General features: G+C 38.9%; 1 protein-coding gene across 5 annotated transcripts in view; it reads right to left on the reverse strand.

The window, feature by feature from the left end:
* The window catches only part of sox5 (SRY-box transcription factor 5), a 233,559-nt gene that overhangs the window by 74,640 nt on the left and 141,898 nt on the right, over positions 1 to 17,021 (reverse strand). For 4 of the 5 annotated variants that reach the window (XM_079817427.1, XM_079817425.1, XM_079817424.1 and 1 more), the window contains exon 1: positions 436 to 715. The exons of the other annotated variant lie outside the window; for it this stretch is intronic. In XM_079817427.1, the coding sequence (XP_079673553.1) occupies positions 436 to 473 (38 nt within the window). In that variant the 5' untranslated portion in view covers positions 474 to 715. Of the gene's footprint in view, positions 1 to 435; positions 716 to 17,021 lie in introns of those variants that run through there. 5 annotated transcript variants of the gene reach the window in all.

Below are 17,021 nucleotides of genomic sequence, written 5' to 3' on the forward strand. Positions count from 1 at the left end.
CCAGGGAAACACTGACGGGAGATCACCGATCCTTATCAAACACCATCTAACACACACACGCACACATCTATACAGGGAGATAAACATATAGTGTACAAACACATGCCGACAGAGCATGTAACCTGTTAGACCAGACACTATAGACATTTACAACTTAGTTTCAATGTGGGATATGGAGAAGACCGTCCCAGCGTCCCATTCTCACAGAGTGCGTCTAGAAAACACACATCTCGCAGTCACGCTGAACTTTCTTCTCCTTTCTAAACCGCAGACACATTCACACAGAGCAAGCTCTAAACATGCCACACAAACTAATATAGGATCCAGTTTCTTAGACTAACCCACACACACTTGTTTATCTGCCTGTACCTCGCTTCTGTCCTCCCGGCGCGGCTTGGAAAAGTGAATGTCTCATGCGTGAGTGTGTGAACGTACCTGTTAAACTCCTGAGGAAGCTCAGGCTCAGTAAGCATGCTGAAACAAGGGGTCTGAGATGCAGGAGTCCTTCCACGACAACATACGCGTCCAACACCCAGGGACCTCCGAGAACACACACACACATACACGCTGCCTGGTCCTCCTCTAACCTCTCGCAAAACCAAAGACTGTTTCTGTTTCTCTCTGCTGCGCACACACACTCTCACACGCTGAACCTCGCACTCCCTCCCCTCTTTCTCTCTCTCTCTCTCTCTCTCTCTCTCTCTCTCTCCACCCCTCTTCTATGGCTCTAAGCTGCTAGATCGCCTCTTAAAGGGCCAGAGCATGACATGGTGTAGCGCGGAGCGCAGCTTCACACTCGCACATACACACACACACACACGCAGCAGCACTGCCCCCTTCCTTCATCCACAGTGTCCCTCTGTTGTGCTTCTGATCAAATGCACACACTTATGATCAAACGCATACACACACACACACACACACACACACACACACACACACACACACACACACACACACACACACACACACACACACACACACACACACACACACACACACACACACACACACACACACACACACACACACACACACACTTGCTTATCTAAACAGGGCTGTACAATATCATAGGCTTCTATTGTTTTTTTTTATTTTTATAAAATAATATTACTATACACTTACCCCAAACATAAAAGGAACGTTTTTCAGTAAAAAAAAAAATTATATATATATATATGACACATTTTTCAAAAAAATTCCATTTTAGGGGGGCTGTTTTGTCTTTAAAAAAAAAAAGAAGTTAAAATATGAAATAAAATAAGAAAATATTAAGGCGGCGTGAACCATCAAAACCCTTTTTAGGTTCAATTCTGTCACATTGAGATGAATGACAAAAAGTTGCCCATTTTACCTGCACGCTAACCACATACAAACACATCTGAGTTTATGCGAGCTGTACGCTTTGTGTTTTCACAGTGTAACTAACACACTGCCCCTGTCACTCTTTATTACAGAGAAAGAGAGAGAGAGAGAGAGAGGGCTAGACAGAGGGAGAGAGAAGGAGCTATTCTTCTAAACGGAGGAAAGCACGTCTGACAGATTGAAATACAGCAGCAAGACTTTAACGGTGAACTTTAAACAGAGTGTCAGCTTTTCTCAACCTCCTCACACACACTGCAGCCCACCTTTAGAACATACTGCAGACATATTTAGTGTACATCTGTGAAGTTGCGCACACATACATGCAGGAAATAAGATTAATATGTGTAATGTTTGGTAGGTAATCCAATTTATTGAGAAAGTTAGTGAACTTAGAATAGCACTGTGCTCCAGCCTCTCCAGCACACACAGTAATAATGTTGTTAGGGCATTGTGGTAACATTATTTGTGCATTTTCCTGTTGATCACTGAGGAAATTGTTAGCAGCATGACAATGTTCAAGGCACACACTGACCCAGCCTGACCCCTGCTAAGATTGTACTCTTGCAGAACGACCCTGGTACATACCAATAACATGCAGAAATCGTCTGATTGTATAGAAACATAAAAGCACAATTGTAGTCAGTGAGCCACACAATTTCATATATGTCTGTAGGACAAACTCTGCCGGACAACATTGGCAAAGTTTAAAACTAGGGGTCAAGGGTTTGTTTAAATCCCTATCTCGAAGTATGAGCAATAGTAATAGCGATGCTTGCTTTAGAAAGCACTAATAAAAAGTGGCGACAGGATACTGTATATATGTTTCAAAAGGAAAAGAACGTAGTGAATTAAATGCGCACACACACAGACACACGCACACACACCAGCACAAGCGGCAAATTCATTAGCTTCTCTCAGGTAGCAATTATCTGTAGTTAAACATTTTAACGATCTTTCGAGTCAAGGCTGCAAGGTGATGGAGAAACAGACGAAAATGAAGAAAGAAAAAAAAGAGTTGAAATAACATCAACAACAGCCAGTGAGACAAAGACTGAGAGCAGAAAATCCATCAGAACAGGAATAAAGAGCAGTTCCAAACAGTTTCATCCACTTTAAAAGCTGCTATTGACGAAGATGGCTTTTTAAGAGAACGGGAGCGTGAATGGAGAAGGCAGGTGCTTTCAAGGTTTAAACTCTCCAGATGGGCTGATTCGTTCAATTCCGACAAATCTACAAACTTCACTTTTCTAACCACAGGCTTTTATGTGAGAATTATACTGCACGCGCACATATGTTCAAGCCGGTATTTGCATACATGCAAAAAATAAAAAAATGCTACACATGTAAGGAAACATACATGCATGTGTGCCCGGCCTTTATCTGTTTATCTCCACAAATGCGTGCATCCAGCACACGCACGTATGAAAACACACAATAGGTCCCTTCAGCAGATGTGTAGTGTCCAAGCCCCCTCACAGCTGTGCTGCATTAGAGGCCCTGAGTAGTGAGGGTCTGACACAGACAGGCAGTAAACAATTCCCTTACACCATTACAGACACACACGCATACACACACTGCTAGAATTCAGCTATTACCCCCTAAGAGGAAAAATCAGGGAAGTTCGTCAGCTTACTGAAGCCCAACAGTATTGATATCCTTGAAAAAAAAACAAACAGATCAAAATAATGTGGTTCAAAATAAAAAAAATGTTGTTCCAAACCTATATGAATTGAATTCTTCCATGAAAAACAAAAGATGATATTTTGAAAAATGTGCAGGTCACTTTATTCCATACATTAAAAATGAATGGGGGCTGAGCTGTTAATAGACACACAAATCACAATAAAAGTAGTTGTATCTGCTTTTTTTGAAGTCATGTGACACCTGGTTACTGAAAATATTGGCATCCACCCAATTCGCACTGAATTGTTCTTTTGTGTAGGTCTTCATCAGGTCTAAACGATTCATTCACAAATTGGATATTACTGCTTTAATAGAAGGAATCCAGTGAAAAGCCTAGAGTAAAACTGCCAAATCTGTGAAATTCGCAACTGCTTGGCTTGTCATATGGATAACTTGTGATATTTTTATGATTTTTTTTTTTTTTTTAGCTTGAAAACTCCAGTCCCCATTCACTTTGACTGGATAGAAAAAAGTGGGCAGAACATTCCTAAACATGTTGTTTTCCACAGAAGAAAGTCAGCCATGCAGGTTTGAAGCGACATGAGGGTAAGTAAATGATGACAGCATTTTAATTTTAATCCTCTCTGGATCTCTACGGTTGCCCATCTCTCATTCGCTTCCTTTCTTTCTCTCTTTGGCTTGTGTGAGGCGTGTGACAAGGTTGTGAAGTGCGTTTATCTGGACTGAGGGAAAGGAAATCTCTGTCTGATGGCTGAGTGGCAGACGAGAGAAGCCATTAAGATAGAGTCCTTATCTTCCCTCCTCAGCAGAAGACCGGCTTTACACACACACACACACACAGACACACACAGAGAAAAATCTGACTGTTGTCCTCTGATGCTGTCAGTCATCTTGCAATGGTAAATATCAACATATCACAAAATACACAACAACTGCTTTTACATGTTTTACAGTTTTACTTGTCTGTAAGGTGCTTTGGGGTTGTAATAACTTCTTTTCCATTTCACCCACTAGGCTCTCTATATTCCCTTTTTGTAGTCGCAAATGACCCGCCAACCAGTTGTAAAAACGTACAGATTTGTGTTACATAAACAACAACTTATGTATTTAAACCTACATTAGGGTGAGAGAATTTTTCTTCACCTTGGGTCCACGGAAAATCTATATATTCCACTTTATTTACATTAAAAGTTTGGGGTCGGTAAGACTTTAAATGAAAAAAGCAAAGAGGAGAGAAAAAAATTGCCCAATGCATGTCTTTCCATTTTTGTTGAAAGAAGTCTATTATGCTCACCGAAGCTGCATTTATTTGATACAAACAGCAATATTGAGAAACACTATTACAAATGAAAACAACTGTTTTATATTTTCATATATCTTCAAATGTAATGTATTCCTCTTATGGCAAACCTGAATTTTCAGCAGTGTCACTAGATCCTTCAGAAGTCATTCTGATATGCTGATTTGGTGCTGAAGAAATATTTCTTATAATTATCAACATTGTAAACGGTTGTGCTGCATAATATTTTTTTTTGTGGAAATCGTGACAATAGAATATACTGAATATATGTAAAAAGGAAGCATTTTATAAAATGTTCTGCCATTTTTTAAATCTGTTATTACAGAAGATAATAATGTTGAAGTTATTAATGAAATATTATTAATTAAATAAATCTTTTAAAATTTTATCCCTGGTTTAGCTGAGTCTGGATGGGGGTCTCCCTGCTTTATTGCAATGACAGATTCTGTTCTGACACACTGTTTTGTAGTGTCCAATTCCTGATACACAAACACATGAATGTACATGAATATTAACACAACCGAACATTTGCTCTCTCTGAAAGTCCAGTGAGATGTGCGTCTTTTGAAGCTCTCAGTAAGGGAAGAAAATTCACAACCTGGAGGGCAAAATTACGCTTCATTTCACTTTCAAAGAGACCTCACATGACACAGGTGCTACAAAATGCATTACAACAAAGACATCACACCACTACAACCTTGAAAACCGACAGTCGAGAACCAGTCTACTGGATTACAGGTACTCACAAGACAGTTGTTGTGTTTCACTTCGGATAACAAGGCTGAAACAAGCTCTAAAAGACTAAACTACTTTGCAGCACCAGACTTGGGAAAGAATAGTGTGAATGGAAAGAGAGAGAGAGAAGAGAGGAAAGAAACACCAAGTGTCTTCGCGCCATTAGAGCCGCGATGGAGCACTGCATGAGCTCAAATAATGACGAACGATAATGCCCCCCTGGAACCCATCCATCCATCCCTTCATCCGTACCTCACTCTGATCATCTACTCGTTCATCTACTCTTCTAAACTCATCAACTCTTCTTTTTGAAAGAAATGAATACTTTTATTTAGCAAGGATGCATTAAATTGACAGTAAAATACATTTATAATTTTCCAAAAGTTTCCTATTTCAAATAAATGCTGTTCTTTTGAACGTTCAAAAGAATCCTGAAAAAATATATTTATCATGGTTTCCACAAAAATTATTAAGCAGCACAACTATTTTTAACATTGATGATAAGAAATGTTTCTGGAGCACCAAATCATCCTAATATATGTTGGATCATGTGACACCGAAGACTAGAGTAATATTTCACAATATTGCTGTTTTTACTGTATTTTTGATCAAATAAATGCATTATTGGTGAGCATAAGACACATTGGGTAATTTCATATTTCATTTTCATTTATTAGTGCTAAACCAATGTACTTTGGATACCCAAACCTGATGCCTCATAAACTGGCTACAATGTAAAATTAGCTTGGTTATTTTTTTACCCAGACTGGTTGGTTCTGCCTATTGGGTCATTTTGTTGGGTTATTTTCAAAGTGTTTGGTAGTTTTGTGTTACGGACTCATTTTACAGCTGGGTTCCCATTATTGATCTGGATAAACAGGGGAGAAAGCCTTGCATCAAAGTATGTCTACAATAGTACATCAAACTTCACAAAAGCCCAAACACTTTTAAATTTAAGTGTCAGTTCGGAGTTGTCATTCATGTGACAGAGTTTGCTCAGAGAATATACCTGGCATATCTCTCCAGGAAACTCAAGAGCACATGCTTCTACACAGCCTGCGGATCGGTGTAGACACAGAACAGGCAGGAAAGAGAAAGGAAAACAAGGGAGGGAGAAAGCAGCGTTGAGATGATTCTCCACAGTGGCTTTGTGCAGCTCATCTAAAAGTCCATCTGCGAGAAGCTGGATGGAGCGAAGCTCTCAGATCTCCAGCCTGCAGCTACAACACCTCCTCATCCTCTGCCTGTCTCCATGCCTCAATTGATGCTGCCACCGCAATCGCCATTTAACGGTGAATGGAATGAAGCGAAGCCCAAAGCTCTACTGCAAGATGCAAATAGAGTTTATTGTTTAAAAAGTCAATTGTGTCTACCTGAGAAACGACCTGGAGCAAAAATGTATTCGTTTGAGATGTTCCTCAGGAACTTCAGGAGGAGACACTGTATAGCTGACTGAAATGTATTTCAGAATTGACAAATTTTGCAACAGAGACACTGAATTGAATGAACATTGAACTGACTTGAGCTAAATAATGACAGTATTGTCTTCTGTAGAGCTGCTTTATAGTCTCATATTTGATTATGTTTGCTTCATTGATTCTGTTATTTTCCTTTTTATTACTGTGAAGCTGCTTTGACACTTTCTCTATTGAAGCACTAAACAGTATAAATAAAGGTGAACTATATTTTATCTCTCACAATGGGACTTTATTGGGTGAAGAAAAGCTTCCATACACGTGAGACTACAGTGTCTCTCTCTCGGGAGAAAAATCTGAGTGGCATGCGATTCCAATTGCTCTCCATGTAATTTTATTGCCGTCTAGGAAAAACAATGTCGATATCAAAGGGATCTCATTCGTAATTTTTCTTTCCTCTTGGGAGAGAAAGTTAAGGTACGGCGGTGGTGTCCCTGTTTGATCTGGGGAACTCTAATGTTTGCTATGACTGCTTTTGAGGTAGCCGATTAGCCTTCGAGGGAGAGCGAGAAGGCAGAGAGAGGCAGCAGGAGTCCTGAGGGGAACTGCAAACAGATCTTTCTCTTAATCCTGTTCACCTGGAGGCACATCCTCTCTCTCTCGCTCAGCTTTCCCTCTGTCACACAGACTTCTCTCCCTCTCTTTCTGCGTAATCCTCCAGCCATGTTTCCTCTCTGTGCCATGGGCGTCCCCGTCCATCCTGGTCCCCGCTGCCAGAACACCCATTCTGCCCCTTACGCTTTCGCCGCCAAACACTCCACTCTGCCCACCACGGTCCTGTCAACTCCTGAGGACTACAAGCTCAAAGCCCTATACCACCTCCCCTTTCCAGCCAAACACCTGACACTGCTGACCCTCAGAGCGGCAAATCTCCTAGACTACCTAACAAACACATACGGCCAACACTTACCATGCCAAACTGTCAGACATGGTGCCATGTAATCTCATCCAAACATCCTAGATCCTTCCTTACACACACACACACGCACACACACACACACACACACTTAAACCTGCCAAACATCCAAGACTTTTTCCCATTCCCAGATTGCCAAATACCCTCAAATACTGCCATCCAGCACTAACTTCCTAAGGGAGGGTTCTGGGAATGCAAAGGAGGAAAATGGAAAAATAGAAAAGTGGGGAGGAAAGAAAGGAAAACAAAAAGACAGAAGAGGCAACGTTTTTACAATTGAACGATTACAATGTAATCAATATGTTGTTCAGTATGTTCACAATGGCACAATATAATTGTGTACATGCGCACACGCGCTCGCATACACACAAACACGGCAATGTGGACATTGCAAAGCTAGTTATGAATACTGTAACCTGTAATCTTACTTCTGGGAAAAAATGTATCCCCAAAATATGGTTAAGTAGGTACACACAAACAATAGATATAGACTGACCAATTAAGACTATACACTTAAGACTACTATAAACAAATGTCCCTGAAAAAATAAAAAAATAATAAAGAAAAGAAAAGAATGCACTTAATAAATATTTGTATAATATAAATATTATAATTGTAGCATTTGGTACATTAAAATAACGACCAGTTAAGAAGATAACTGACAAATGCCCCTGGCCAAAAAATAAAAAAAAAATACAATAAATAAATGCATATTACAAATGTTGTATAATTAAATGTTATAAAAATAAAATTTATTTAAGGAATTTAATCATCACCATTGTGACGAAAGGCCCAAATATTAGCCAATTAATTGGCCTGACCAATATATTGGTAACTACATTTTACCTTGCAAAGCATAAACTTGAACTTAAATTAACTACTCATATATAGGTAATAAGATCATTACCCGCATACAGGACTTACGTTAGGAATACTAGACATGGTGGTATACCTAGAGCTCATACATGCAGAGAGTGAATGCATATGTGCTTGTGTATGTTTGTGTATTATCAGGTCCATTTCCTGTGATCCCCCTCTGGCACACAGATGGTTAAGCCCACCCAGCACAGTGCAGGGGGAGGGGCACACACACAGGGCACAGGCTACAGATGGCACAGAGGGCATCGCCAAGCAGACTGCATGGCACAAGGAGGGGAGGGGGCCGTGTTTGTGCCTATGTGTGTGTTTAGGGTAGACAATACCCTGGTATATTCTCCATCACCCTCAGCCCCCCAACCTCCCCCTACCAAAAAAGCATCTCATTAGCATCTAAGGTACAGGTCTTTGAGGGTTCGCTCTGTTTCTTCTGCATCTTTTCTACTGCTTGTACTTATCTCCCATGTCACTTCCTCTCATTGTAAGATCTGTTTCCGATGCCATGCACTCTTTGATATTCAACAACGACTAATTCCCATCTGTTCGCTGATCTCCACGGACACCCCATTCATAATTACACAAACTTTTGATTGTTCCATTAGGATACAAGGCTGTTCTATTAAGTGCCATGATATGTAGGTGGCAAGAATTAATTATTAGATTTAAAACATTTTCATTTTTGGGTGAACTGAAGTTATGTCATCATCTACTTGCCCTCATGTTATTTCAAACTATTGTGATTTTCTACAGTGGAAAATGAAAGGAGTTGAAATGTTGATTAATATGCTGGTTGCTCTTTTCCACGCATGCAATGAATTATAGGTACGGGAGCTTTCAAGCTCAAAAAGTTGCAAAGCACCATGAAAGGAAAGGAACACGATGCATTTGAACGGGATGAAGATGTTCAATTTGTTCTTATTTTGTTTAAATATAGTTTTTTTATTTAGTACTGCCGGAAGACAAAGTAAGCACAACCTTGATCTTAAAATTAAAAAAGTTTTAACCTATGATGCTTTTAAAGGGATAGTTCACCCAAAAATGAAAATTTGATGTTTATCTGCTTACCCCCAGGACATCCAAGATATAGATGACTTTGTTTCTTCAGTAGAACACAAATGAAGATTTTTAACTCTGTGAATGCATTGGTTAAGTGTGACGAGCGTGACTGGTGTGCAATGTCGTCAGACATAAGCATTTTGAACTGCGGGAGGCCTTACACTTTTTTCGTAAGCTGAATACGGAAGGCGATCGCCCGGAAGCTAGATAATTAACTTTTAACGTTTTTATTATGGATATTTTTCTTACACAAACGCATCGATTCACTTGAGAGGGCCTTTATTAACCCCCCGGAGCCGTGTGGAGCAGTCACTGCCATTATAAAGCTTGAATTAGCCAGGACTTTTATTCGTCTGTAAGAAGAATGTGATATATACACTCTAAAAAAAAAAAGGTTCTATATTGCACCAAAAATGGTTCTTGGCTCGTAATCATAGGGGAACCTTTTTTAGTGCTATATAGCACCAATTTTGGTGCTTCAGTGGTTCTTCAGCGGTTCTTCAGTGGTTCTTCAGCGGTTCTTCACCGGTTCTTTGACTAAGGTGCTATATAGCACCTCTGAAGAACCGCTGAAGAACCACTGAAGCACCAAAATTGGTGCTATATAGCACTAAAAAAGGTTCCCCTATGATTACGAGCCTTTTTTTTAGAGTGTACCTAGGACGACTTGAGGGTGAGAAATCATTTTTTTTCCTTCATTTTTGGGTGAACTAACCTTTTAAGACATCAATGTGTCGTCACGAGCCGCAGGGTTTAATTTGGATTTGTCTGTGCATGTTTTTTTTTACTCTCATAGATTTTGTTACCATTCACATGCATTATACGACTGTCAGACTGCAACGGTTGGAGTTAAAAATCTTAATTTGTGTTCTACTGAAGAAACAAAGTCACCTATATTGTGGAGGCCTTGGGGGTAAGCAGATAAACATCAAATTTTCATTGTTGGGTGAACTATCCCTTTAATGCATTGTGTTTCCTTCTGGAGTATCAGTGAATGTTTGAACCTTTTTTAATAGTTGTGTTGGAGTCCCTCAATTGTCCTCAGTGTGAAAAGATGGATCTCAAAATCATACAGTCACTGCTGGAAAGGGTTCAAATATGCTGGATAAGATGCTGGAAGACTGAAGAATCTGCAGGACCTGGAGGATTTTTCTGAAGAACATAGGGCAGTTTAACTGCTTAGGAAAAACAAGGGACTCATAAACAACCATATGGCTATATGGCCATATAGCAATTTTTTTTGTCTTGTGGACTATATGTTAACATCTTTTATGAAAAATATCTTATTCAGGACAGTACTAAATAAAAAACAACATGCATTTTGTATGATCCCTCTCATTTTGTTAAAATAATTAACATTTTTGCAGATTCTGCAAGGGGTATGTGAACTTTTAAGCAACACTGTATGGGAGTTTTTTGCGAAATTGACGCATTTCCACTGGGCGTATTTTCACTACGCAACTTCAATTTATGCAATTTGAAGGGTAATGGAAACGCAGCTATTGCGTTCAACAACCAGATCAAATCGACTTGTGAACAAATCATTAAGCTTTTGTGTACTGGATCTAACTAAATCAGTGAAAAGATTCAAATCAAAAGATTTATCACCACCATACCTCACACATCACCATGAACGTGCAAGTAAGAGCTGGAGCCGGTCGTTATTCACTGTCATTATACTGAAAATAACCACTACAGCACATTCTTAAGTATTCTTATTAAACAAAATCATATTTTTTTTGGAACATCATGAGGCAGAGTAAAAAAAAAAGCAGAATTTGCATTGAAGTGTCGTAGGTTATTAAGGAGTCATGACTCAAGCAGTAGAATTTAAAGCAGTGTGAAACATGTCAGTCTAGCTCCTATTTCTTTTTCTTTTCCTCTGAGTGTATATGTAACAGAGAGGCTGTGTGTTTGGGGGGGAAATGCCACGTGGACAGGAGTCAAACAATAGCTTGCTCACACACAGGTGACATCATGTCATAAACGCTGCCATTAAGAAAGCGGGGCCATGGCTGGGTTGCCATGACGGTAAGCAGACCATAGAGAGGACGTGGCGCGATAGCCCCCAGTGCTCCTGCCAAAACAGGCATAATCATCAGGTGTAGTCACAAAACACACACATGCACAGCTCTATCTGGTCAAGTGCATGATGAGAGCCATCTTGGCTCCAAATTCCAACATTTCAGTTGGCTTCCATATGTAAACTCAAACCACAGCAATTTTCCACACAAAACACCCTCATTTCCCCTGTGAAGACACAAGACACTCTTCATTCAAATCAAGCTGCTATTTTGTAGAGTGAAGGGGTGAACGAATAACAGGTGGGTGAACAAATGATTGAGTGAATGTATGAATAATCAGCGAAGCTTCAATAATGAGGATATTTCCTGTCAGCTTTCAGTGGCTGAAGAACAGATGTACCACGCGCAGCAGATGTGTGCCGTTGGAGACACATCTGAAAGTTCATCTTGACAGAGGTCCTTTAAAAAACACTTTCTGTTCAGATATTGTTTTTTTTGTTGCATTTTTCTCTTTTTGTTGTTGTTGTTTATTTGTTCATCACTTCTTGCTGCACCGCGCCAGAACTGGCCCGAGGAAAAAACGGTGGAAATCTTTGGCACTCTGCAAATCTTTGAAGCGATTTGGAGAGAGATGACTTACGAAAATTACGAGCGTATCGTCAGACTCTGGTTTGAATGCACATGAAACACAACTGGGGAAATTTTCCTCAAAGATAAGTATGCAGACACACACAAAAACACACCCCCGCACTAACAAACCCACATACACGCACTAGCCTTATCCGCATTTGTTTGGATTGAAGATACTTCAGGTTGAAACTGGAAGAATTTACAAAAACAGGTACATTTATAAATTATAATGTCCAAAGTAAAACGTAAATTGAAAATATATTATATTGTATGCACTACCGTTCAAAAGTTTGGGGTTGGTAAGATTTTTTTATATTTTTAAAAGAAGTCTCTTATGCTCATCAAGCCTGCATTTGTGTGTGCACAGTAAAAATACAGTAATATTGTGATATTGCTGTTTTCTATTTTGAACCCTTTGATGCTTATGATGTGAACATTCAGTGCATCATACAGACTATATAAATTGATGACGTGTTTTATTCATATCAGATACATATTGTGTAGGTATTTGGTAACTAAAAAGTTCTCTATTCTTCTCTCACTTCACAGGCCACTTCACTTACCGGTACTTTCATGTATTTCAGGAGAAGTGGATGAATTGACGTGTTGTAAATCCAACAGATACGATTCTCTGAATTGCGGTGCAAACTAACATGACGGCACCCATCGCGTATTATAGATCTGCTAACATGATCATTAATGGTCACCGTAAGAAACTCTGGACCCACTTTATATTAGGTGGCCTTAACTACTATGTACTAACATTTTAATTAATCATTTGATACAATGCACTTATTGTGTACGTGTTTTCTGTAGTTACATTTGTAATTACACTGTTGACACTTCCCTTACACCTAACCCTACACTTAAACCTACCCATACCACCAAACCTGTCCCTAACTTTACCTGTATACACAAGTGTTTTGCAATACAATATGAACACAATAAGTACATTGTACTTATTTTTTGATGTAAGTACATAGTAGTTAAGGCCACCTAATATAAAGTGGGACCGAAACTCATGCTGGGAGGTCATCTAGAATATTTTAAACTTACGTGTGAAAGGATAAAACATTTTAGGTAACACTTTAGAATATGGTTCTGTCATTAATGAACAACTACACAGAAACAAATGTGTAACAATACTAATATTTTAATAACTACTATTAACTAACAAGAAACTAATTTACAAATTAAGTAATAGCGCTCAGTTAAAATAGTTCACTATATCAGTAGCTAATCAGTAATTACTATTCTTTTCATACCTCCCAGAGGACTACTAAGACATACTATATACAGGTATATAATTAATGAGAATAGTGCACAATGTATAATTCATTCTAAAGTAAAGATCATTGAAACCTACTAGTAATGACTCAAGTATTACCAAATCCTTCCGAAGGAATAACTAATTATTTGGAACAGTATTATAAAATGAAAAGCATGATAACTCTCTATTAATGACTGAAGTGATTTGAAAGCTTGAGGTTTTTGAAAGGTTTTGGATAGTAATGACTCAAGTGTTACTACATCCCTCTAATGGAATTATTGGCTATTTGGATCAGATGATCATGGTAACCAACTAGGTAATGACTCAAGTGTTACTGAATCCATCTGAAGGAATTATCATCCGAAAGCTTACAATCACTTCAGTTATTACTAGAGAGTTATCTACGACAGGCTGATCGTACATTATGCCTTACTTAACTCGTTTAGAAACACATATGTTATATATTTAACAATGGCATAAAGTTGTCAGACCAACAGACTGTCAACAATATCCAAACACAAATAAATAAATGTATTTCGCTACATTTCTCTAAATTAGAATACAGAACAGAAGTTTGAGAGTTTCATCTTTGGATGGCACAATGGGCATGGCTTTGTCAAGATGCTGTGGAGTCCCAGATCATGGATTGTGAACACACACACACAAACTCACACACACACACGTACAGTGGTGTCTTTGTAAGTGAGGGCTGTGTGAGTATGATCTCTATGGATCTCCATTGTGGCGCCCATGGGAGCAGATGTCACTGGCATTCTTTCAATTGTCTCTCTCTCTCTCTCTGTTCAGAGTGCAAAGTGAACACCAGATGGAGAGACAGCGTTTTGTGCTCCAACTCTAACTGCTCATCACAATGAACACTTGCATGTGATCTGCGAGGCTGATTTTCGTCCTCTTTTTCCCTCTATCTTTTCCTCCTCATCACAAAGAAAACAAAATACTTTTTTTTTTTTACTGTTAACAGCCTTCTCTCTTCCACTGTACAAGCTCACAGCTCACAGTCACTGAGGCTGGTGTTTGTAGCGGTGTCCCCGAGCAGGGTCTACAGTCAGGCGGGTGTATTATTTCATTAAGTGCTTTTCAGCCCAGAGGAGGATTTGGGAAAAATCTTCAGGCTTGGAGTGGCAAGGTCACACCCTCTGGTAACCTCTGCCTATCACAGCACACACAACCCCATTCTCCTGCCTTTCAATCAACACACACTAGGGATGGACACGTATACCAGAGTACTCAATCATAACAGCCATGATCAGTTAAGTCTGACATATATGTACATAGAAAAAAATATTTTAAAATGTGCACAAGTACACCAAATACTCTAATCCTAATACAAATAAGTAGCAGTAGTATCTGTTGAGTATTAGGGTTGGGTATCGTTTGGGTTTTTTTCGATTCCGGTGCCAAACCGATACTTTTAAAATGGTTCCGGTGCCTAAACGGTGCCTGAACCGATACTTTTTTTTTTTAAAAGGCCACAAAACGAGGTGGATGACATTAAATGGCTTTTTATTTTTTTATTTAAATTGAACCATTTATTAAAAGTTTAATGTATACTTAAATGTATGAATATAAATAAATACAAAACACAATTTACTTATTTACAAATTATAATTGACTTATTTACAAATTCACAGTAAAACCTAATAGCCACCTAACCCAACTACAACAAGCCTAATATAACTCTAAATAACAGTTACAGTAATAACAGCAGTTAGCCTAGTCTGTATTCTCGGTCTGCTACTAACCAGCTTCGAGCTTCAGCTTTATTTTGAAATATGATCATATTCTCTGGCTAAATATTTTAGAACGCATCGCCTTAATGTTTCCATGACGACGCGTCATGTTTCTCACATGACAACAGCGGCCGCAATAACGCTGACAGCTCAGCTGTATCGGGTTTATTTCATTTTTTATTTTTATTCAAAATATTCACAAACTTCTTAACTGTGTCACAAACTATCTGATGTTCAAATGTGTGAGTCAATGTGTGTTAGTTGATCTATAAAGCGCAATGGGCGGCGCCATGTTAGTTTGCGCCTCAGAATCGGATCTGTCGGATTTACAACACTTAAGTTCATTCTCGTCTTACAAAATACATGAAAGTAAGTGACCAGTGAACTGGAGGAAAAATAGAGTAAACGATATAGCTACTATATAATGTGCATGTATCTGATGTGAATAAAACACGTAACGTTAGTCAAATTATAACCGCCTGAAAGGATTGTCATTGCCGCTTTAGACATCAGTGTGTGTTTTTTGCTAGTAGCCTACTTATGAGCATTTAAATGTCTGAAACCTGGAATAAACATGATGTGGTTTAAAACACTGAATAGTTGTCATGAGTTGTGATGTGACGAGCGCTGAGCGTCTGTCTCTGGCTCGGTGCCAGCCAAAGCGCGAAAGCACGTTTGAATTTTGGCACCGAAATGAGGAACCGAAATCTGCGTTCTGATTCGGTCCGGTACATACCGGTTATATAAGTACCGGTGCCATATTGGAACCGGATTTCGGTACCCAACCCTATTGAGTATCCAAGTCATCAGATTATTATTTGTCATGTACTCAAGTAGTCAGATAAATTACCTAATTGCTGAGTGATCAAGTGGTTGGATTATTTATCTGTTGAGTAGTTGCATTATTTATATTTGTCGAGTTTGGCAGTAGTCAAATGATTCACCTGTCAAGTACTTAGTTGATTTATCGGTCACGTTTACAAGTAGTCAGATGACTTATCTGTCGAGTTATCAAACAGATGGAGACTCTATCTGTCCAATAGTTGGACGATTTATATCTGTCGAGTTTGGCAGTAGTCAAATTATTTACCTGTCAAGTACTTAGATGATTTATCGGTCACGTTTACAAGTAGTCGGATGACTTATCTGTCGAGTTATCAAACAGATGGAGACTCTATCTGTCCAGTAGTTGGACGATTTATATCTGTCGAGCTTAGAAGTAGTCAAATGATTCTCAAATAGTCTGAGGATTTACCTGTCGAGTTGTGAGTCAGATTATATATACCTTTCGAATAGTCAGATGATTTAGTTGTCAAGTTGTTGAGTAGTTAGGTGATTTACCTTTTGAGAAGTCGGATGATTTGCCCATCAAGAGGTCGAATAATCTATCAGTTGAGTTCTCAAATAGTCTGAGGATTTACCTGTCGAGTATGTGAGTAGTCAGATGATGTATACCTTTTGAATAGTTAGATTTATGTATCTGTTAAACTGTTGAGTAGTTAGGTGATTTACCTGTTGAGAATTTGGATGATTTACCCATCAAGAGGTCGAATAATATATCAGTTGAGTTCTCAAATAGTTGGTGGATTTACCTGTCAAGTATGTGAGTAGTCAGATGATGGATACCTTTCGAATAGTCAGATGATTTATCTGTCAAGTTGTTGAGTATTTAGGTGATTTACCTGTTAAGAAGTCAGATGATTTACCCGTCAAGAGGTCGAATAATCTATCAGTTGAGTTCTCAAACAGATGGAGACTCTATCTGTCCAGTAGTTGGATGATTTATATCTGTCGAGCTTAGAAGTAGTCAAATGATTCTTAAATAGTCTGAGGATTTACCTGTCGAGTATGTGAGTTGTCAGATGATGTATACCTTTCGAATAGTCAGAGGATTTATCTGTCAAGTTATTGAGTAGTTAGGTGATTTACCTGATGAGAAGTCAGATGATTTACCCATCAAGAGGTCGAATAATCTATCA

This window comes from Gobio gobio (assembly GCF_949357685.1).
Source record: "Gobio gobio genome assembly, chromosome: 5".
Taxonomy (NCBI): domain Eukaryota; kingdom Metazoa; phylum Chordata; class Actinopteri; order Cypriniformes; family Gobionidae; genus Gobio; species Gobio gobio.